General features: G+C 35.6%; 2 protein-coding genes and 1 long non-coding RNA gene across 7 annotated transcripts in view; 1 reads left to right on the top strand and 2 right to left on the bottom strand.

Moving 5' to 3' along the window:
* The window catches only part of LOC125384768, a 92,949-nt gene that overhangs the window by 48,493 nt on the left and 19,119 nt on the right, over positions 1–25,337 (bottom strand). The window lies entirely within an intron of this gene.
* The window catches only part of LOC125384770, a 29,988-nt gene that overhangs the window by 1,598 nt on the left and 3,053 nt on the right, over positions 1–25,337 (top strand). The window contains exon 1 of one of the 4 annotated variants that reach the window (XM_048404647.1): positions 13,886–13,916. The exons of 1 other annotated variant lie outside the window; for it this stretch is intronic. In XM_048404647.1, coding sequence (XP_048260604.1) covers positions 13,901–13,916 — 16 coding nt within the window. In that variant the 5' untranslated portion in view covers positions 13,886–13,900. Of the gene's footprint in view, positions 1–13,885; positions 13,917–23,656; positions 24,379–25,337 lie in introns of those variants that run through there. 2 more of the 4 variants (XR_007223530.1, XM_048404645.1) reach the window with 2 other exon arrangements.
* Positions 3,757–4,655, bottom strand: LOC125384773. The gene is made up of 3 exons (XR_007223534.1): positions 4,342–4,655; positions 3,979–4,265; positions 3,757–3,811 (listed from the first exon to the last, which is right to left on the bottom strand). It is a non-coding gene; the product is annotated as an uncharacterized LOC125384773 (long non-coding RNA).

The raw sequence follows: 25,337 nt of genomic DNA, 5'->3' as shown, positions 1-25,337 counted from the left end.
TAAATCGTCGATGAAAGCTCTGAAGTGGACAAAAAAGTTTATAGCTTCGATAAATAAACTGTTCTTTGTAAATGATAGGTTAAAAAGTAGGTAATCAGCATTAATATCAATAGGATATTCCATCGAATAATTTTAAGAATCTTTGTATTATAACATATCCTTTAGATAAAAGATAATTGTTAGTTTTATAACGAAGAATCCACAAGTGTTTCCACAGTAACAAAGTAATTAACGTTTCCTTAAGGGACTAATTCTTGTTACAGATTTCTTTCACCTTCATCTTTGAAACTATTCATAAATTATATTTATATCTTTCAAAAAATCACATCCTAATCCTTAATAATGCTCACAGTTTTGTAGTATTTAATATCTTTTGATTTATTCGAGATTTCTTCAAATCTAATACAGAATTCAAAATGTTTCACGTATTTATTATAGTCTATAGATTATGCTTACAGACTTGGTTCATGTATGTATGTATGTGTATTATACATTATTGTATTTAAGAATTTATATGATCGTCCCATGAAATACCTCTAGTCTGTAGGAAACAGTCTGTTGCTACTATGGTTTAGATGAAAGAATATTATGACATGTCGTTTAACTGTATGATACCATCTATTAATGTACCAACGATGACTTTAATGACAGTCTAATAGATATTGCGCTACAACTTTGATCGACGTGACTTATTTCTATGATGCACTTCGACAAGCTGATTTCAGCCAAATCAAGTCAAACGAAGTTTCTTATATTTAATATTCATATAAACTTACTATGCATGTACGTAGTTTGTTTCAATAGCATCTACGTACTTTAAGAAACTAGTTGATGACGTTGTTTCAATAACACAATCATAGTGGTTTTTAGAATAATCATGATTCGAACGCAGACTATTAGGGGATGATATGTTTTAAGAACAAAAATTATAGTTTTCCCTTCTAAAACATGAGATTGAGATTGAAATAATTTTGAAAGAAGAGCCAAATAATTTTAATTCTTTAACCATTTAACTCTACCTTAATAACAAAATACAAGAACGTGTTAAGTATACATTATTACTAATTTAATTATTTATATCACTAATAAACAATATTCTTAATTCTCAATTCTTATATCATTGAATTATACTATTAATGAAATGATTTTATATAACTTGCAATTCAATGGAATAAAAACATGAATGAAATATTTAAACATACCTACGTACATAGATTTCCAATAATTTTACGTAACTTTATGGATTAACACGTTACAATATATTTTGCATATATATACGGTATATATCTGTTACATTTATCAAAAATGATTCTTGTTCAATTACATTCGCCACTTATATCGCGGAAGCGTAAAATTATTTCAAACAATATGAAAATAATTTATCGTGAAAAATATTTTACGTATTGTTTCTCGTTTTTATCGTAAATTAAGCACGTTCCCATTTCTTGCCATAAGAAATAATGGATAATCGATAACAACAGCGTAACGAAAGTAAAAATTATTGTTCATTCACGTTTTGAACGTAATTTTATCAGCTGTACTTTTTCAGCTACTTTGATTTTACTTAATTTCAAAGAACATATTTAAATAATAGCTGGCTTAACGTATGAAATATAACGTCGAAACATTACCGCGACTGTCTTGAACAGATTTCCGCCTGTAGATGACTTTAAACGTTTCCGTATCTCGTAATTTGCGAGAAACGAATCTCAACATTTCTACGAGACCTTGCTCTGTCCATCTTGCAGTTCCTTCCTTGATTGACTTTCAAATTTCCCCCTGGATTCTAGGCTGTTTCTGTCATATAGAGTGAAGAGTTCGCTGGCCCTCGAAGCAAAGAGACAAGCAAAAAGAAAGTCTGCCTTTGCGGTTGGAAGTAAGCATAATTTACGATACGATGATCTAATCCCTTCATCACGCTTGGAATATACATGGTTGCCTGTAAAAGGACGCAGTTTTATATTCAGCAAGTTGCAAAGAAAAGATCTATGTCATTTTGTAATCTTATAGTACTCACTCGAGAGAAAAGGAAATTTTAATCAACGTTATATAATATTTGAAATCCAATTGCTGGGTCAAGAAGAAGAGAAAAATATCCTTCGCCATTGATAAGAAATATTTCATTTGACTTTCTGTTTTAATATACTGCGGGCACGAGAAAATATTTGCGCGTGTCCATATTTTCCAATGAACCGTTTTCCTATCAGCTTTTATATTTCAAATCAAATCCTTATAATCGTATGAAAGTACCAGTAAATAATACCAAGTTTAATACATGTATCATGTATTTATATTCATATTATTTAAATACCTTTCGTAGTCACTGTATAACTGCCATCTGTGGATAATACATAATTCTCTATTTATTCCTTCTGTAGCCGATATTGCACGACATGCATTATTTATTGATTTGTACGTGTGTCCACAATAGGTAGATTTCTCTCTATGTGTATTCATAAAAAAAAATTCGTTGAATTCAAATCAGATGATGGAGGAGATTATTTTATTGGACACGTTTATTCTATCTATTCTATCGAGGGTTCGATTTAAACGTTCGATTTAAATGTTAAATAAAAAGTACGGTATATCAAATAAATAGGATTAATTTTTGGATCTACGCTTATCAGATATTTTATACTTCTCTCATTAAACATGTACTACAAATTTACGAAGTTTTAGATTACTTCCTTGTAACATTCTCTCTCTCTCTCTCTCTCTCTCTCTATATATATATATATATATATTTATATATATATATAAATATACAAATATGTACATATATGTAAGATCGCAATCCGGGGATAATTCAGGGATCTATTCTGTAGTCTGAAAATCGAGTTTTTATTATGGAGTAAATAATAAAATAGAAAAATAAACAACAATTAATATGCGTCTATAACAATAAATAACAATAATTATATAAACGGGAAATAAGAAGTCTTTAGTACAATGTTTACCTGAAAATCGAGAATCGATTATCAACGTCCTGAGCTATCGATCTTTCTTCTTCAGTCTTTAAAATTTTAAATAACTATTCTGTAACCTTGTCTGTCTCTAATGTAACTCTCTGTCCGTCCGTTCGCGAAAAATTTGCTTCTTAAAATGGTCGTCCATAAAACAAAAGAAGGTCTGTCCGTGAAACACAGCCTGTCGTGCTACCCGTAAAACAAAAAGAATCCCTATCCTACATGAACTCTAGGGAGTTTACACCGCCCCTCGAATGGGGAGTGGAACAGATTCCCTTCAGATCTCCGATTACCGTTATCCACTTCATATATGGAGTTTGAAATCCTTCTTAGAATTATGAAAGGTCCTTTCCTAATTTCTTCCAGCTTATTTCTATTCATTTTTTTTCCGTTATGGGTGAAGACCATATCACCGATTTTAAATTCGTGTTCTCTTCTTTTTTTATTTGTTGATTTGTTTGTTGATTTCGAAATTTCTTGTTGAGTTTTTGAATGCTTCTTCTCTGTCTCTTTTTAGGTTTATCTTATTCTCCATTATTTCCTTAGGGACTATGATTTCAATCATTTTTCCATTCAGTAAATGATTTGGGGCAAACCCCGTTACACTGTGTCTGGTGTTATTGTTCTTATCTTATTGTTCTTATCTTCTATGCTTTCTTCTGTGATTTTTGTCCAGTTTCTCTTATTTTTGTCTGAATTACATCTGATCCTGTTTACTAATGTTTGATTTACCCTTTTGTTCAGTCCATTGGAGGATGGGCAGTCTGTCGAGGTGAAAATTAATTTAATGTTCCTTTTCCTCCTATACTCTTGAATTTCTTTGGATGTCATTACTGGGTATCGGTCTGCAAGGATAATTTTTATGGAATCAGTTTCTCCTGTCGAGTCTATAAGTTTTATGATATCTTCTGTGTGTTGTGTTTTAGATGTGGACATAAAAACAGCCCTTGAAAAATGATTGATGAGTATGTGCATGTATTTCTTTGGTGAGTTGTTATTGGGTGAAATTGACCTGGGAAATTCAGTGCTTCATAAATCACACAAGGTTGTTTCTTGGGCGGTGGCTCTGGCTTTCTGTCCAATCTTGTGTTACTCCCTTGTGTTTTTCTTCCCTTCGTCTGATATTGCCCCAAGAATCCTATTAAGCCATTTGTTGATTGTACTGTTTCTTATTGATTTTATCTTGAATGTGTATGGGTAACCCAATAACAATTAGATTTATCCCTGTCTCTTCAGAAGTCTTCCTCCTTACTTCCAATATTAATCATTCCTTTTTTATGGCATATTCAGTGAATGAACCTGAAATGTATTTAAAGTTATAAGCGTATCGTACTGCAGACCAACCTTTATTGCCAGAAGCTTTTTGAACTGCCACCTTCCAATTTTCCCAGTTGTATTCTTCATCCTTCAGCAGATTTGTCTGGTACCATTCTGATGCTGTTTTTCCCAAATATTTCTTCAAATTCTTGATCCTTTTTTCATCAGTTTGGATTTCGTATTCGGTTTCATACTCATATTAGAGTATGGAAGGGATGCATATGTGAAATATGAATATTTCATACTCCAATCTGTGGTTTTTTGCGTTCCATCAAATTGTTTTATGACAAAGTATGTGCCTTCTCTCTCATGCATGTTTTGTTTCTGGAAGATCTCTAATAATGTTTCTGTTTGAAGATTGGGCTTTTCGATTTCGGTCTTTATTTTCCTTGTGGGGATGATCTCCGATTCTTCTAAGTAAATATCTCGAAACACGAAGTTTAAACTTGTACCGATGTATGACGCTGCCGTTGCGTCATCCATCGTGAGTGCAATGTTTCTGTAATGGCTTACCTTGGTTAAGTTGTTTGCGGCTTTCTTCACTATCGATAAACTGAATAACCGCGGATGATGATCTCTTGCTTGATATTCTGGAGGAAAGACATCACATACTTCATCTTCTGGTTTTCTTATGGATTCTTATGCATTCTATTTTCTCCCCCCCCCCCCTTGCGTTCTCGTTCATGGCGATACGTAGCTTCACTTCTAACGGCATGGCGTAGTGAAAATCGATTTGTAAAATCGTAATTTGGTGATAATTCAGGGATCGATTCTGTAGTCTGAAAATCGAGTTTTTATTATGAAGTAAATAATAAAATACAAAAATGAACAACAATTAATATGCGTTTATAACAATAAATAACAATAATTATATAAACGGGAAATAACAAGTCTTTAGTACAATGTTTACCTGAAAATTGAGAATCGATTTTCAACGTCCTGAGCTACCGATCTTTCTTCTTCAGTCTTTAAAATCTTAAATAACTATTCCGTAACCTTGTTTGTCTCTAATGTAACTCTCTGTCCGTCCGTTCGGGAAAAACGTGCTTAAAATGGTCGTCCGTAAAACAAGGGAAGATCGGTCTGTCCATGAAACACAGCCTGTCGTGCTACCCGCGAAACAAAAAGAATCCCTATCCTACATGAAATCTAGGGAGCTTGCATATATATATGTATCCTTTTAAAATTCTAAAAAATTATACAGATTTATAAAAATATAGTTAAAGACTTTGTAATATAGCGGTTTTTAAATACATATATATAGTTTTTAAATAAATGTTAAATTCCTTCCGACTATTCGTATCACATTACGATTATGCTCTTTTAGTTCTATAGCTTACGAAGTTAGTTTAGAAGTCGAGGCTTACCTCACAGGCTTACACAAAAGTATTGGTTGAAGTTTTCCTATCAAAAAAAAAGTAAAAAAAAAAGGAAAAAGTTGTAATCGCTTTAATCCGCAGGTTGTAGTTAACACGTTTGTGTTTCGATTTAAAAGTTAATTCAATTAATCCATAATATCGAAATGTTGCTAACTGTTATTTTATATTTTTTTTATATTATTTGATATTTAATCGTTTGATGAATACCATAGATATCTGATATTTAATCATTTAGATGAATTTCATAGATATGTAATATTTCATCGTTAGATGCGTTCCATCACAATTTAATATTCATCTGCCCACGTTCTCTAAGGGAAGATTTCATATAAACTAATATTCATAACGTTTTAAGACATTTATAAAATAATTACGTAACACTTTATGTTAATTTGTAAGTTGTAATCGCTTTAATCCGCAGGTTGTAGTTAACACGTTTGTGTTTCGATTTAAAAGTTAATTCAATTAATCCATAATATCGAAATGTTGCTAACTGTTATTTTATATTTATTTTATATTATTTGATATTCAATCGTTTGATGAATACCATAGATATCTGATATTTAATCATTTAGATGAATTTCATAGATATGTAATATTTCATCGTTAGATGCGTTCCATCAAAGTTTAATATTCATCTGCCCACGTTCTCTAAGGGAAGATTTCATATAAAATAATTTTCATAACGTTTTAAGACATTTATAAAATGATTACGTAACACTTTATGTTAATTTGGAAATTTAAATAAATTAGAGAATTATCAACACCATTCGTTGTTATAACGATGCTTAATAACTCGAAATACAAACAGCTTTCAAGTAATCGGATAAAATTTATTATGCTGCTAAAGTAAAAGTATGATTTATACAAGGTAAAATCTTCTTTGTAAGTAGTGTGATGCTCGTAATGTCAGGCACACGAAGTATACGCGCATATTATATCACGTAATTTCAGCTTTATTCCATCTGTTAATCGCTTGGTTTGAAGAAGCCGTAAGTAACATGCGAAGCCATGGCGTAAAATAGTTTTATTAAACTTGTAAACAGATATAAGAAATATAGTCGTAGTATCCAACTGCAAGTTCAAATGCGAAAAATAACGTTCGGGAAAATTTGTGACATGGTGAGAAATTTTATACTCATATCCTAAATTGATAACATATATATTATTTGTAGAAAATTATATTTATTTGTATATATGTAAACATAATATCTATTAATGAAAAAGTTAATTAAGAAATATTCTATTATTATTACTATTCGTATCTATTATTTTTCATTTAATAAAAAACTAGTGTACACCAACTCATGTTCATTCTACTGATCTTATTTTTACGGTTCGAAATATATATCGAATTTCGATTTTCCATCGTGTTTCACTTATGATTCATAAATATTAATTAGCATGCGATTAATTGGTGTTATAATTCAGAATGTTCGATATTCATTTACATTTATATTACTTTCACGTTATAGTTAAATATTTAACGTTGGTTAAATATTTTATTATTTGAAAGACTTGTGGCTATACTTCATATGCGACAAAAATTGAGAATTATTCACGTTTTTTAATTTAACGATCCTACTTTTATTTCAATTAAATCTCGATTCTTAAACTTTCATTTATTCGCGTCAAAATTAAATCCTAAGCTTCAATCCTACGCTTCCCTATGTAAAAACCTTTTAATCCTTATTTTTCGAATAGTTTGCGAGAATTGATTTTCGCGCAAGAATTAACGCCACTCAAGTACTAATTGATTCCATCTCCAGAGCGCTTAAGTGACATTCGATTGTCGCTTGAGTAGTTCTTATCCTCGCTGTAAAATACGACAGAATTTCGATTCCTCGATCATTAATTACATTATGAGACTACTTTCTCACGCTTTTCCATTCCACGCCGTGATTCCGCTCGCCTAACTACTCTTTCGTTATAGCGCCGATCAGACTTTCAACAAGGTCACGATTAATCTCGATAATGAAATTTCCATCACTATCGCAATAAAAAAGATTATTCTACGTTAAGCTATATCTTCTTTTTTTAATTGACAGAATGCATCAATACGTTGATCGCCACGTGAAATTTATAGATTTTGGCCAATAGATCGAATAGAAACACAGAGTGTGATTCTACGTGAAAAATAAGAAAGATAGGAAAAACACCTGGTATGATTTATTACAATTAATTTTTTTTCATCCGAGGATCGAAATTGAGGATTTAACCGGTGTACTTAAATTTTTACAAATTTTATTCCACATTTTCCACTCGGTTTTTCACGTAGAATCAGTAATTGCTCGCTTTTGCCGCAATATTTTTCAGCCCATTTACATTATTAAAAGAAACGTTTTACTTTTCCAAGGTATATTGTATTACATTCGCGCACTCTTCTCCGACAACGTTACCTAATTCCTTCATATCGTCGGAAATTTCTTGGTCCGTGAGATTTAGCCTATTTTAGCGATCCTGGAAAATTCAATGAATAACAGTCGATTCGATCGATTCGCCAACTGGAAGTTACATAAGTCCGTCGATTTTTATTTCCACGAACTGTTAGAATAGGATAAAATTTTGTTGCCATAAATTGTATTTAACGCGGAGTTATCAACCACGAGCTATTGTATAAAGCTTATTACTTATTGTATAGAACTTTTACTATATCGTAGATCAATAACGTACTAACATTATGAAAAATAATTTCACGTGGCTGAGATACGACGGAGATTCGGAAGATTTTGGAGATTTATGCTCGTAATATTAAGACTTATGTACGCGACTCGAATATTTATGTATTCTCCTTCAATATCCTTAATCCCTTCGATATGACGTATAAAATTTACAAATTGCCATTTTAACACAATTCAAATATAGTTCACGTGGACTACACGCGAACGATGTGGTTTCGAATTTATTAACTAAGCGTTATACGTTCCTCAATGTGGACATTACTTATGTACATGGAATGTACGATTATAGTTAGAAACGTGGCTGAAAATACAGATTTGTTAATGGTATAAGTTACAGTTGCACAATGATGAGTCATAGCAGAAGAGATTACCATAACTTCGAATATAACTTTTATCGTTACAATTATATGTTAACGTTGTATTTGCATCTGACAGTTTGTTGAATTGCGTAATATCACGAAGATGGCGAACTAAGTTTAACTTGGTTTAAGAATATAAATTTAACGATAAGTAAAATCTACCAGTTTCTTCCCTTTTTTCTTCTTTTTTTCTTTTTATTTTGTTTATTTCCTTATTTCGTGAGTTTCGTATAATTCCTATCTATCCAGGAATAATTTAAATGTAGAAAACAATTCAACGAAATGAGAAATTTAATATATCAATTAATAAGTATTATATTTGTTTGGAATGTTATTTCTGCAAAATTGTTTAGAATTGTTCTTTGGATATTTAATAATACGTATCTTGTAAGTTAACGAAGATACTCGCGATTTGTTTTTTTTTTTTTTTTTTTTTTTTTTTTATTTATTAATGTAACTTTTACATACTGCTGTGTCCGCTAAAATAAATTCAGATATTATGGAGGTTTCAAATACGTAACGACAAGAAGATATTGTGCCTGGAAAATAGTAGTAAATGTTGAATATGTCGATGTTAAAACGTCTTTAATATATTCGGTATAAATATATCGAATTTAATTTATTTTCAAATTACATTATTATTTAATGCTCGCGATTAACAACCATTTCCAATTACATATTTAATGATGCATCTATTATCAGAACTTATTAAAACATCGCATCTCATCGAAGATCACGTTATTCTGTGATTGTTTCGTACTCGCTACGTTTTATGTACGTACACGTAATGAGAATTAAAATTTATCGAAGGAGGAGCTGCGGTCTGCGAATAATTTTTTAACAAAAGCGAAAAAAAGAATCGTGTTAAATCTAACTAAGTATCTCTGTCTGTTGTTACAAATATTAGGTTAAAATTGTGTACGAGACGAATAAATCGTAGAGAAATAGGGAATCGAAGAGGCAATTATGGCATAGAAATTAACAGGAAAAAATAATCTTATCTGTTAATTTTTATAGGATAGTTTGCTTTTTAATTTTTATCTATAGGCATAAGAGTAACCATTAGAAATACTTATAGAAATTTAATGGAATTTTCTGTTAAAATTACATCTACCTTGATTGAAGGAAATTTTAATTAATTTCGTTCTTAAAACTCAACGAATCAAAGTAAATGCTTAACATTCGTCATACATTAATTGAATTCGCTAAAATTGATGTACCAAATACATTTCACCATGATGAAAATGTTTTAACGTTTGCATCGATATAATAGCGTTTGTACTGGTGTATTTATCGATGATATGTTTACTTGAAATACGTGAAAACAAAGTATAGCTACAACAGGCTGTTTAAAAACAGAATGTAAATTATTGAACGTACTTTCGTACTGTGACGATAAATCGTGGGGATTGTTAATGAATTATTATGCACTCGGTAATAAAATACGCTTGCAAAATACAACATCTTTTTGCATGGAAGCTTTGATATTAATATTAAATATGCAAACAGTATATACAGCGTGATGAAGGCTATTCATTTAGTTTGCTTATTACTTTACAGAATGTTATAAACGTTAACTTCATATAGTTTAAGAAAATTATCACGGAATGCACGTCACGTTGCGCATGGAACATTTGCGGTGACATTTCAAAGGCTGATTAACAGAATGTTATTATTGTACCGTAGAGAAATACGATTAGTGCGCGGAATTTACTCGATACTATAGTAGAAAAATGGTAATACGGCGTTTATTTAATTAGAATTTCATTTTACGTTTTAATCATTCTTAAGCAACCTTCCTCTTCTATATTTGTAAAAGAGGAAACGAACACCTCGCTTTTTTTCTTCTGGTAACTTCAATTTTGTAATTTTGCTAATAACTTAACGTTATAATAACTAAGATTAATATATTGTATAATAAAAATCCGTAATTCTTTCGAAGATTGACGTTATGTAAGGGTAAAGCTGTAAGTAAACGTTGGTTTATAAATATGAACGTTAACGGTATAGCAAACGTTTATTAAAGTAATAACGCAAATAATAAATGAAATATTTCCTTAAAAATGAAAGTATGTTGATCGAATGCAGTTGATTGTTACGTTTGACAGCCTATAAAATTTTTCTGAGAATCGTGTTAAATAATGAACGTAAAAAATATTACTTTTTGCATAATTTATCATTAAACATGTTTGTTTAATAGAGCGAGTAAAACAGTCCCGGAAGGATTTGAGTTCTCATCGGCCCTTTTTTCCCAGAAATTACGCTCTTGGTGCAACAATTTCAACAATTTTCAGCAGTTGCCAAAATTATTTTAATACAACTTTCAGCTAAAAAATTGTAAGAAACTGTTAGAATTTAATATTAGGAAAAAACGTAATATCGATGTTAAAAGAATTTATAAAGCGACACAGAAAGGACTTATTAATTTCTCGAAAGCAATTGAAAAGAAAAGCATGTTTCTCTTTTTGGGATGCTTTTAAAGTCAGGTGTTCCATATTAAGTGCAATTAACTAGCAAATATTTATATTTGCGCAGTTCCTTCATTTTGAAATATTCGCAAAATTTGCTGCATATTTCGTGTTCGTTCCATCTTCCGAAATGAAAATAAAAATTTTTATTCAATGTCTGAATATATTTCATTATATTCTATCTTTCTCATGATTGAAAGTTTCTTCTTCTTTTTAATAATTATATCGTAGCAAATACACAAAGATATTCAATTTTGTACGATAAAACAATCTTTACTGTAACATCGTCATTTCACTATTTTATATTTCACTATTTGGAGAAATATTATACTTCAGGTAGTATACATAAAGATGAGACTTTGAAAATATAATTCCAACGAACGTTAATTTAATATTAATAGTTTTCACAACTAACAGTTTAATCCTACGCTCGGTATTTTACCGACGGTAGTTGGTAAGAGAATATTTCTTTTTAAAAAAATTCGTCTCCCTCATGGCTATGTTAAAGAGAATCAATTAATCATTCAACTGCTTCATCATGCTTAATGTGAAAATGGCAGAAAAGTTATAAATACCTGCTATCAATCTTTATACACGTAACAATTGATTTAAATAATTAACTGCATTATATCCAATTATAAATTGCAGAGTACTGATTAATTGCAAAGCGATCATCTGCTATCGCCAAGATATTAAATGAATTAATATCCTCTGTATCGATCAGTAATTTCATTCTCTGTATCTATATGGTGTTTCCTATTAATAAGTTCGCAATTTCACAACTTCCTAAATACGATATTGATATTATATAATCCTACTAGAAACGAAGTACTTTTAATACTTTCCAGATAAATGATTATACACTTTACAAAAGTATCTTTGGTCTGAAAAATCTGCAAATAATCCTTGAATACGTATTCGAGGTAAAATACTCTCGATGTGTATTTTACTCTTCTTTTCTTTTCTTTATTTATTTGTCAAAAAACAAATATATCATTACGTGAAAGTAGCCGATACGATATTTAGAGCATTTCGAAGTTTTCTCTTGGGAGGTTGCAATTCAGAATCCCAAACATAGTTGCAGTAAATCCACGAACAATATACTTAGGCAGAGCGCTCAAATGAAAGCAATAACATTTGTCCCTTGTAGAACTGGAATCGATTTCTCTGCGGCTATTCACCCCTATAAAACATGCAACTGCGGCAGTCTGTTGTGAAATGGTCGATGGGGAATTTGTGATTTCAATTTACGATCAATCGTCCGTTATACTTCACGTCGCTAATGCGATAAATTTACGAAGATGTGCAGAAACGGAAAATAGAAAGCGATAAGTTTTATTGCAACGATTAAGCTGCAATTTCCTATAAGTACGCGGAACGCCAAAAGTAAGAAATATAAAAGACAAATGCTTGCAAGAGAAATGCTTTTCGCAAAAACAAGATATAATAATAATAATATACGTATGTTCGTGCAGTTTGCTACTTTCACGAATACGACTGAATAAACCGAAACGGATAGAGATTTATTTCATCCTCTACGTTTCCTAAACGTTTCATGGACTTTTGCATTTTTAAAATTCCCACAAATGCACGAACATCCGCGATCTAATAATCTAACGATGAGTCCGCTATTTCGGAAGATATTTCTATATTTTGGGTAAATCGTTGCTTTGTAATATTTGACATAAGAGATGCTCGTTAACGAACGCGTAACGTCAGATATCCACGTTTACCGCGACTCTTTCAGGAGAAGAACTTTGCAGCTAGGAGAGTTTTAAGGAACTTTTAATTTAGAAGAATTTTAAAGAACGACCGTAACATGTATATCCCGACGCAAATGTCGTTCCTGATAGGAGAATCACACAGTCGAGTTCAGCAATCGAATCGATGTTCAACAGATGCGAGGGCAGAAGCAGACGAAGAATAAAGAGAGAATAAACACGCGCTCGTTAAATCAGCGCAACGAGTAAAGTAGATCTAGCCATTATTCCGTTCTGAAAAGGAAGACGAATGGAAGAGGAAAGGAAGGTTCAAAAGAGCATCGTTCGCTTTGATTATTGACACACGCTCACGCTAATAACGGTCATTGAAAGGCGAACGGAGAATGAGAATTATTGAAACTTGGAAATATCGAAAGCTTGAAGCTTCGCTAATTAAGAGAAGTCAACTGTCATAAACGTCGATGAAGATCCTATCGACGGAAAGTTAGGAAATTTAATCTTTTCCCTTTACGTTTGACTCGAACGCAAACAGTTCGATCTGTTTCTCGTTTAAGGAACGACCTAACGAGTATACAGAGTCTTTCGCGTACATTACTCGTCAGAAGTTTCGAGTCATTGCGCGTTTCATCAAATTTTGCAGAATTTAAAGAATCGAAGACTTCGCTTTGATAAATTTTTAATTAAAGAAACGTATAGTCGAGTGCAGGCGATTATTGCTGATAACTGTAACATTTATTTTAGTAACGAAATTGACAGGAGATTTGGCATAGATAATACAGGAAAAGTATTTTAAGCTTTCCATATACGAGGGAGAAAAAATTTAATTATTTATATCGTAAAGTGGCGTCAGGGAAAACCGGTGTCTTATTTCATGAATCTGAGTCTTCTATCGAGTAAACGTTCCTCTTTAATAAAATCTATAACGTGTTAGAACGATACAACAATTTTAGTTATTCCGTAGAGTATTACGACAACAGTCTTAGACCATTTGCATGATGATCAGGATCGCATGGTCAAGCAGAGAAGTAAGTGTCACAGTGTAAAAGAAAAATAGTGTAGTATCGAAAAAAGGATAGGATTAGGATAATTTAGGTTTGTAAAATTCTCCTAATACTATTTATTAAGATAAATAAAAATAACAAAGATTAATTGGACAGAGAACGATAAATGTTCAACTTGAACTAAAACACTAAAGTCTTATTCCGTTCAAATCACTCTCTATAACTAACTATAATCACTCTCTATAAAATCAACTCTATAACTAACAACTCGATCTCTCTACAACGCTAGCAACTCTACAACTCTCGTCTTCGGCATCTGCACTCGCACGCTCTCGCTTCTCAACCCATACTGCACGCCTCTTGCATTCGTTCTCGCTGGCGTCTCAACTAACTCTACCCTTAGCGTCTCTTTGTCTTTTCTCGTCCCATCGAACACGTGTCCCGAAACCCCGTGGCCAGGGTCACGCAGGCTCTTTCCACAAAACTGTCCACTTGAAAGGACCGACGACACATTGATGTACTCGACGGCGCCACGGCTCTCGCCACTTTGTATACGGTTCGGCCGATATCTTGGGCCTTTTGCCCACGATACTACAATAGTATCGGTGCATGACGTAGGGATGATGTACGGTGGTAAAGCGAAAGCTGAAGGACATTCGAATAAAAAGAAATAATAAAAAGAAAATAGTTATCGGTTATACAATGTGAACAAAATTACGTACGTGTTTAGAGCAACGACGTTGCCTACTACAGTTGTACGGTAACGAGCTTTAGAATTTAAAGCCTGGATATTACTCTCGCGATGCTCGTCGATTATACGATGGACATTTTTCTAATAGCGTTCGTTCGTGAGTGCCGAGGCGTGCAGACGTGTGTCCAGTGCCCGGCAAAGTCCACAAAGCAGCAGTGACCATCCAGTTGCTGCTGAGTGCCGAGACGTGCAGACGTGTGCCCAGTGCCCTGTGAAGTTCACAAAACTCCACGTGACGCCCATCTGTCGAAAGCGAATCCAACTAACCTAGCCAGGGGTTAACAGCCTCTCGACTAGTTCTTTCACACTGAATTAACTAGCTCGATGATGGCTCTATCATTTCCAACAGGCTCCCCGGAGCTAAATTATCACACCGCCATTTTTCCTCCCCCGTGGCAAGAGGGCAACACATCCATCCTGGTAAACGACCAGCACACGAAAAAACGGAAGCTCGAACCGACCATGACAAACGTAAACAAGAATCAAACCAAACCATCAGCCAGCCAAGTGACCACCTACAATAGATTCTCAATACTGGAGTCCACGGAAGACTCCATGATTACAACCGAAAAGGTAAACAATCTCCATAATCAAAGAATTCCCCCTCCCCCACCGATATTCATAAACGACGTAATCGACATTCAGTCAATGATTAAGACTATCGAAAAAGAAATCAGCAAAGAGGACTACAAGTTAAAGATTAACAACAACCACGTGAAAATACTGCCGACCCACCCAGACGCCTATAGAAAGTTAACCAAGCTATTAAAAACATTAAACGCTAAATTCCACACATACCAGCTCAAACAAGAAAGACCATTTCGAGTGGTGCTACGCAACATCCATCACTCAGTCGATCTAGACGAACTAAAGTGCGAACTGTCAAACCACGGCCACGAAGTAACTAATATCAGCAACATTAAGCACAGAATCACAAAAAACCCACTATCCTTATTCTTTATAGACTTAAAACAAAAAACAAACAACAAAGAAATCTACAATATCAATCGGCTGATGAACTCCATAGTTAAGTTCGAGCCACCTCTTGTAAAGAAAGAAATAATACAATGCAAAAGGTGCCAAAGGTACGGCCACACGCAGAAATACTGCAATCACAACTTCCGGTGCGTAAAATGTGCAGGTAATCACCCCACTGACCAATGCACTAAATCCCCGGAAACCCCCGCCAAGTGTATCCACTGTCAAGGAGAGCATCCTGCGAACTACAAAGGATGCTCAGCCTACAAATCGCTACATAATATAAGGTATCCAAAACTGAGACCCAAGGACATAAACATACAAGAACCTAAACCCCAAAAACTCACCTCACCAACAGTATCCTATGCGCAGGCAACGCAAGGAAACGTATACAACTCGAAAACACACAGTGTACACACAGAAAATAGAATTCCCACCCCACAAAGCACAGACAACTTTACCAGACTCGAAAAACTTATCGAGAAGCAAACTGAGCAAATTAACAACTTGCTGTCACTACTCACACTCTTCATGGACAAATTCATAAGCACAGAAGCAAAATAAAACCAATGCGAATAGCTCTGTGGAACGCCAACGGTCTAGCTCAGCACAAACCTGAGCTAGAACTATTCTTAAAACAACAGCAAATCGATGTGATGCTCATATCCGAAACCCATTTCACCGACAAAAACTACCTCAAAATACACGGCTACAACTTCTACCACACCCAACACCCCAGCGGAAAGGCTCACGGCGGCACCGGAATCATAATCAAGTCAATCATCAAGCACTACGAACTTCCACCATTCCAGAAAGACTACCTCCAAGCAACAAACGTAGCAATAGAAGACTGTCATGGTACAATCACCACCTCAGCTGTATACTGCCCTCCCAGACACTCCATCGCCAAAGAAGACTTCGACCACTTCCTGGACACCCTGGGCAACAGATGCATAGCCGGAGGAGACTACAACGCTAAACACACCCAATGGGGTAGCAGACTGGTTACAGTAAGAGGCAAAAACCTCCTCAACAGCATAATATCCAACAACCTCAACTACCTTACCACATACGAACCCACACACTGGCCCACCGACACAAACAAAATACCCGATCTCCTTGATTTCTTCATAACTAAAAATATCTCGCCAAGACACGTCCTAATCAATTCCTCGGCTGATCTCTCCTCTGATCATTCCCCCGTGATAGTAACAGTCAGTTCAACTATCATCGAGAATACACCTAATGGCTCCATTCATAACCAACACACCAACTGGCAGCTCTTTAGAGAAGTCTTTACCCACACAACTTCAGCCTCAACCTCACTAAAAACCAATGACGAAATCGAAGCAGCCACGGAATACCTAAATGCGAGCATAATAAACGCTATCCGCGTCTCCACACCGGCAAAAACGTCCATCAGCAACCACGAATACCCCCAGTACATATTAAAAAAAATAGCAGAAAAACGTAGACTAAGAAGGATATGGCAGACCCATAGAACACCGGAGGACAAACGCAAACTAAACAACGCAACTAGAAAACTATCCAAAACCATAAAGAACTACAATAATGACCGTTTTCACAAATATCTCGCCAGCCTGTCCCCCACAGCCGACTCAAACTACTCACTATGGAAAGCCTCCAGGAAACTCACGCGCCCCCCACAAATAATACCTCCAATCCGCCGCCCGCAGGGTGGATGGGCGCGTAGCCCTATAGAAAAAGCCAACCTATTTGCCAAACACTTGACTGAAGTATTCCAACCCCATTCCTCCATAGCTGCAGCGGACGTCACCGAATACCTGCACACTCCCTTCCAAATGTCCCCTCCTATCCAACCCTTCACTTCTGCAGAGATCATAGAAGCTATCCGTCGCCTAAACCCCAAGAAAGCAGCAGGTCACGACCTAATAGGAAATAAAGCAATCAAGGAACTCCCCATAAAAGGGATTGCACTCATCGCATCAATATTTAACGCCATCCTCCGCCTTGAACACTTTCCTAAGGCGTGGAAAATCTCACTAATCACCCTCATCCCCAAACCCGGTAAACCAATATATGAAGCCAGCTCCTATCGCCCAATCAGTCTCTTACCTACCCTGTCTAAACTATTCGAGAGGCTGCTCACGAATCGTCTCCTTCCACTCCTAGAAGAATTGAAAACTCTCCCAGATCACCAATTCGGCTTCCGAAAACAACACTCAACAGTAGAGCAAATCCACCGCATAACCCACATGATCAGCCAAACCTTTGAAAAGAAAAAATACTGCTCAGCCGTATTCCTAGACATCCAACAGGCATTCGATAAAGTATGGCATGAAGGGCTACTCTACAAGCTTAAAAAAATCCTACCCCACCCATACTACTCCATCTTAAAATCCTACCTAACCAACAGACAATTCATAGTTAAATGTCTAGGCGCCACTTCCGCAACATTCCCAATAGAATCCGGCATACCGCAAGGTAGTGTCCTCGGACCCCTACTATTCTCCATCTACACTGCCGACTTACCCGTATCAAACGAGGTAACAATAGCAACATTTGCCGACGACACAGCACTATTAGCTACCCACGCAGACCCGGCAATTGCCTCATCCACTCTCCAGCGAAGTCTCGACTCCATGGAAAAGTGGTTCCAAAAATGGGGTTTTAAAATAAACGAAAAAAAATCCTCCCATGTAACCTTCACGCTCCGAAAACAAACCTGCCCCCAGGTCACCATTAACAACACAATAATCCCAAGCAAGGACTCCGTAAGATACCTGGGCATGACCCTGGACAGGAGGCTAACCTGGAAAAAACATATCTCGGAAAAAACAAAGCAACTAAAGGAAAAACTAAGAAAATTCTATTGGCTCACGGGCCGACGCTCCAAACTAAACATACAGAACAAAATAACCCTCTACAAGACCGTAATAAAACCTGTCTGGACCTACGGAATCCAACTATGGGGAACAGCAAGTAACTCCAACATTGAAATACTCCAACGCTTCCAATCGAAAACGCTAAGATCCCTATTAAATGCACCCTGGTATGTTACCAACGAAACAATCCACCGCGACCTCAAGATACCTACAGTCAAAGATGAAATACACAAGTCCAGAAGCAGATATAACACAAGAGTCAACAACCACCACAACCCACTAGTCACCCAACTACTGGACACGACGGACCAGATCCGCAGACTAAAAAGAAAATACCCTCTAGACTAAATCCTTAGTTTCTACTAGAACCAACAATATAAAACTATTATAATCCATGTCATTGTATCACGCCAAACTAAGTTACTGAAAATTCTCAACGAGAATTGATTGTAAATATTCTAATAAATAAAAAAAAAAAATTTTTCTAATAGTTTACAGTAAAAATATTCCTACGTCCAATAGATTGAATTTCAACTTGAAAAATAATATTAGAAAAGACTGAAAACTTCACGATTCCTAGGATTACGTGTAACATTGCGTCTGCGGAGCCAGAAAATTGATCCACGGATTGGTCTCAAAGGAAAGTTATTTATAAGTCAAAGAGTATCGTATTGCATCGTTCTTTCTTTATTCGAAGCACTCGGGAACGTTAGCTGTAAACATTTCCATTGTATCGCGATCAACGAAGAATGATTCGTTTCGTAACTATAATCGCATTTTCATCCATAATGGACAAGACGAAACAAAGCGAAAGGAAAGTTGTACGTTCTCAATTACTCCTATACGGAACAAAGATCAGAAGTTATAAGTTATAGTCATAAGGGGCGACTTAATTGAAAATTACCAATACACTTGACATCACGCGTTGCTCGAGAGCGAAGTTACGCGGATGTTTATATCGTCTGGGAGTCCCAGAGCAGCAGTTAAGGGTTAATATCGAGAGCGCAGCGATGGTAAACGTTATAATAATACAAAGTTCCGATATTCTCTAACTCTAACCATTCTACAAATTTCATCTTTAAACGGTATCGTGATCTGGTCCTGGTTTAACCAATTGGCCGTTTTCCACTAGTATACTCGTCACGAAGAGATGGCAGTATTTTACGTTACGACGAGCCCCGTCAGTACTAAATTGAAAAATAAAACAGTCGTTTCGTAACAACTTAATTCTGTATTATAACAGTCACCCGTACTCCGTGTTCGACGAGTATACTCGCCATCGCTTACTGTTCGCGACACACTTTTAGGTACACGCTTTTCAAAGAGGTCGCAACGGCTAACTGCTAAACTTTTTTATTCTGACATTGAAATTTAACAAGAATAAATCAATATCAGCGGCAATTTCAGTTCTATCCTTGGCACGTAAATACAATATAATTTACCTTTAACGAAAATGAATGCAATTATTCGTAATTATTCGCGATACTATTTACTTATATATTTTTCTATGTTGTCTTACGTATCTGTTATTTGTAATAGATGAGATCGAACGAGAAATATTAGAGGATCAGCAGCAGGGTTAATTTATCAGTGTAAAAATATGCGCAAACTTCCACGATCCAGTTATAACACGCGATATAATTCGCTATTTGCTTAGCTCGCTTCGCCAACTGCCAGCCTCGCTAGCTTTGTCCATGAGAATCTATTAAGATTATCATTTTAATTACACGTTGGTTGATCGAACGACCAACGAGAAACGCGGCCGACAATTTTGATTAAATAGCCGCTAGCGTTACCGAGAACACGGCCCGTGTAAAACAATTTCGCCAGACAATTTTAATTATCGAATTTGTTCGGCGAGACGCGCAAACAAACAAACCGCAAACAAACCGGCTTTCACCTCGTCAAAGGCTACGTTTCACGCGAAACTCGCGCCAGTTACAGCGTTAACTTGCTTTGTAGTATTCATGGTGAAATCGCCAATTCATTTCCACCGTCTAACGAGAAAGACGAAACGGACGTATTCTCGGTGAACGCTTCCCTTTCGCGTCTCTGCCGTTCTTCGAATCGCTCTGCTTCAACGCAGTACAACCAGCCAGCTCTCTCGTTCGACAGCTGACAAATTGCCTGCGTAACTTGTTTGCCGCGACCGCGAGAACTATGTTTTAAGTCGAATGATCGTCAGATGTTACGAACAATTGGAAATTATCTTCATTTCCCATATCGCTGGCCGATGCTCACGATCTGTTCAGTTTGGAAAACATGGAACAGCTCGCTGGACGATTAGTTTGAATTTTACGGAATCGCGTTTGAGGTGGAATATGCCGAGATCGTAGAATCGTTGATGTTCGACTGCTCCCACGAATACTCTGGTGTCTGTACGTTTTATCAGTCGAACCTAACATTTCTCAGTGACGGATAAGTTTCTTTTTAAAAAATCTACACATTCTTTCCTCTGTTCGATAGAATAGAATTCCGATAAATAAGAATTTGGTATGAAACTAACAACGTTCCAGCCGTACAGAAAGAAAATACAATTTAATTAAAAACGTGGGAGGTGGTGTAAGAATCGGCGATAGAATTCATCAAGAGTACGTGACGTTGGAAAAGCTACAGTCACAGATGTTAGAAAATGGAAACGTGATATTGAGCATTATGTAAAGCACGTGGATTGCTCGAATGATGGGGTAACTGTGGGGAAACCTTAAATACACTGATGTAATGGGATGGTTTCGTTGTGATAAAGACGATAATAACGACGATTTTATACAAATGGAAACAGCCAGCTAAAACGATAATGGAGAGGCACTTTCCCATGCCGAAGCACCCATGCCACTCGAAAAAGGGGCTTCGATCGTATAAAATTTACCGCGCAAAAGCTCCCAGGTACAGAGAAAATGTAATTTTACGCAGTTATTTCTACCGAAAGAATCGTGTGACGTGGTGCTTAAAAAGATATGGAATGTATAAATATTCAAAAAATCAATTTTATAAAATTAAATCTATCGATCCATTAATAGGATTAAAAGAAAGGAATACATCCGAAATGTACACAAAATTGAAGGAAAGGAAGATTTGTATAAAAATTGTAATAATACGATGCAGCAATTTCACGATACCATTTAATTAAAGTGGGTGTATATATTTTTGAGAGCATCCTCTGTATATCAGAAATATATTACGAAATAGAAATATGTTATTACTGGTTTTCCGATGAGAATCCGAAGTGTATCGAAAATTTAATCGGCGTAGATATTTATCGACGCAACAGTTGCAATTTCACAGATACAAATATCTTGCGAGTTCTCTCATCGTCGTAATTTGTATCTCCTTTATATACATCGTCTGTCTGAATATTCTTTCTAATATTCTAATTAGACTGTAGATTTTGATGCAAATTCATATTTTTGAGAATATGATTGAAAAGAAAAAAAAAAAAAGAGAAGTAAAGAGTATTTTGTATATTTTATATTTTCTTTCGTATCACGTGCATTTTGTACAATTTTATTGAAATTGGATTACAAGAGCCAAGCAAATCGAACATCAAACGGACTACGCGTCGTGTGTTACTTTATAGGAAAATCACGACAATGTCTGTAACATTCGTAGTATTTTACAATCCTATCTACGATAGCAATTAAAAGTTCATCAAACAGATGATTACATCACGTACGAGCCATTTGAAAGTCAAATTGTTCCATTTTCCGAAAATTTATTCTTTCTAACTCTTTAAGAGTATTACATCGTGGCTTATTAACATACTAAATAATAATTGACTGTTCGAATAGTTTGATGATTTTTGGAAAGTACGTGTCCCTGATAAATATAACTTCTATGCACACTTCCAAATCCGTTTGAAATTTCACCGATACGATCAAGTTAGGCGTGTCTCGCTACAGTGCTGCAATGATCATTTCGAAATGCTTCGTATATCATATACGCAAAAAGTTTCCAGCAACGTTGAAACAGCTTCGCGAGCCACGTGTAATTTATTTATAAAAGATTTTTGCAACTGTCGAGACATCTTGGTATCTGTTAATAATCGTTGAGATATCATTGCAATCAAGTAAGTGCACTGTATCATACGCGATAACGAAGTTACTCGATTATTCGAATGGTATGTACTGGGATTAGTTTCGATGGATGTTTGAATGATGACGGAATATTTGGCCAGCATAAGAACTGAGGCGTGTATGGCGTTATGTTGTTGTCGTCGGTGATAGTAGTAGTTGCCGGCTGTAGATGCCGCTGCTGGAACGCTGCTAATTATTCTTTTATTTTGATGCGTGGTAGAAAAATAGGATGATCACGGGCGCCGGGAATCAAACCCGGGTCCCGAACGTTCGAAACCTAGAGCGCTAACCACTTCGCTACCGTGTCCGTTGCTTAGTCAGTGTCGTGTAGCGGTATTTGTTGTCGAGTGCCGCTACAGAACTGATCCCTTCCATATCGATCGCGTTTATCGATATTTGATAAAGAGATCGTTTGCAAATTACATTTACCGTCTACTGTTGCTCACGAAATTATTCCAACTCTGATACGTGCTTCTTTATAAATATATCGCGTGTGTACGTGTATGTTACATATTATATTACATATCGCATATTACATATTATATTGTATTTTAAGTAACAAGATATTTAGTGCGAATGTATATTTCGCAGAGATTCCAAAAGTGATTAAACAGTCAATTATCCATCACATCGATGCATCTCAATGTTCAATGGGACAGTATTTAGCGTCTATAACATGTTGAAGATAGCTCTTTATGGTGTATCTCGTGGAGGAAATTAATTTCACGAAATTAATTAAACAGTCAATTATCTGTTGTACCGATACGTCTTGATATTCAATGGAATAATTTTTGATATTTATTATACGCTCAAAATACCTATCTATACTATGTACTATTTTTCCCCCCAAATATTCGCCACAACTATTTTCTGTCTTTTACATTTGCACTTTCACGATGATTTCAAATTCTACCAATGTGATCGGGATAGTCGTGTTTCGTTACAAAACGAACAAAATCCCGAAGTCTCGTGTAACGGGCTATAGGAGGCGTTGGTGCGTTCTTTAAAACAGAATAACTTTTCAAAAATTGAGTCAAACAATTTGTTTCTTTCCTTTTTTTCTTTTTTTTTTTTTTTTTTTACGATTTAGAAGAATTGGAAAGATTAACAATAGGTGACGTGTAAAGAAATGTTGAAAGAAGTACAATTAGTCGGAATAGCGAAGAAGAAAGTAAAGGTAGCTTTTTACAACTTTTCTAGCTGGACCTGTAATGAAGATTTAAATAACACATTTCGAAGATTTCCTCTAACTCGTCGAGCAAAATTCAAATGATTCGGTCCACAGTTGCAGACGAGTTATTTCGTTCGAATGAACGTACGAAACGAAAGATATTTTTACGGCGAGTGTCGGACTATTTTAGCTTTCGAGGCATTGTAAGTTGAATTTTAGTTGCGGTGTCGACAAATCATTGATTCAGTGACAGTGAATTTTCTTTTTCCTGGATGTGATGCGAATGCGCAGAAACTTTGACGTCAAACGTTCCCGCTGAACGAACAGGACCTTCCGGCTGCCATGGATATTGATTTTCCTTGGGCTTCAAGGTTTCTGGAGCAGCTGTACCCATCCAGCGCAGACTCCGGCTATTCTCAATATGGCTGTCTATTGTACCCAAATCCGCCCGTTTTGCGTTGCAACGCGCTCGCCGCCATACACCAGCATGCGATCAATGCGCCAAGGACATCAGCCGATCGCAATTTAAACAGCCGAATTTATTTTCGAATGTGACGCGCTAGACGTTATCAACATGGCCGATACATGTACCCTGTCATGTACTTCCTGATCGTCGCGTCTATCTCCATGGTCGTAAGCATCAATGGTAAGCCTCGCATTTCACTCGCTTTGTCGGGCTGCTTAAACCTTCGCCTCTTTAATTCGACGCGTTTCTCACACGTTTCGCCACGAATCAAATTACATTTTTCTGAAATTAAAAATTCGCCGATACGCGTTGTCCATCTTCGGTATTTGCGAGAGAAGAAAACGATTCTTGCGCCTTATTCGTCACGCCGATTTTCACGTCGATCGGAATACCAAAGTTGATCGACTCGACAATGTATTGACCAGTTAGCCGTTGCGACTAATGCGACTAAAATGCGTTAGAAAGGACAGAACAACTACTTTGTTCACGCTGTATTATAGTTTTTTCATAATAATTATTTATATCTCTTCATTTGTTCGTTTTACCTGGTCCTGGCTTCCAAATGGTCGAAACGTCTTCAAATTTACGAATATATTTTAGTTTTCGCTGAAATTGCAGTTTAAACAGCAAAAATTGCTTTTTACGCGTGACGAGTATACTCGTCAAGAGTAGGTAACTGGTTAAGACGGAAGATAATTTGCCAGGATAGACAATGGCGGTATTTCGTCTTTGAGAATTTTTAATTTGAGGAATTTTTCTTTCAACAAAGAGCGTTTCTGTAATGGAAAATGGAAGTTTCTGTTTCTTCCCATTTTCCTCTTTCTTTCTCGAGGTTCCTTTCAGTTACATGGCCCTATTTGTTTTACGAGCAAGTTGCGTTTTAGGAGCGTGTTTCGTTGAGGGAGTTTTCACTAGATGTCTGAAGGAACGATTTATAGCGAAGATCTTCCTCTACATATAAACTGCATATAGAGGAAAGTGCACCTGTTGAAGCCTTCACTCGTAGGTGTTAGCCATTTGTGTTACGAATCGTGTAAACAACGATCATCGTACACGGTGCATTTAATTGACTTTTCTTCCGTGATAAGCTTCGCGATGAATTCTCATTTCGAGGCTACCTTTTTCATTTACCGTCTTGC

Source organism: Bombus terrestris, chromosome 3, assembly GCF_910591885.1.
Source record: "Bombus terrestris chromosome 3, iyBomTerr1.2, whole genome shotgun sequence".
Taxonomy (NCBI): Eukaryota; Metazoa; Arthropoda; class Insecta; order Hymenoptera; family Apidae; genus Bombus; species Bombus terrestris.
Note: the sequence above shows the minus strand (reverse complement) of the source record. Positions and strands in the feature narration are given on the sequence as shown.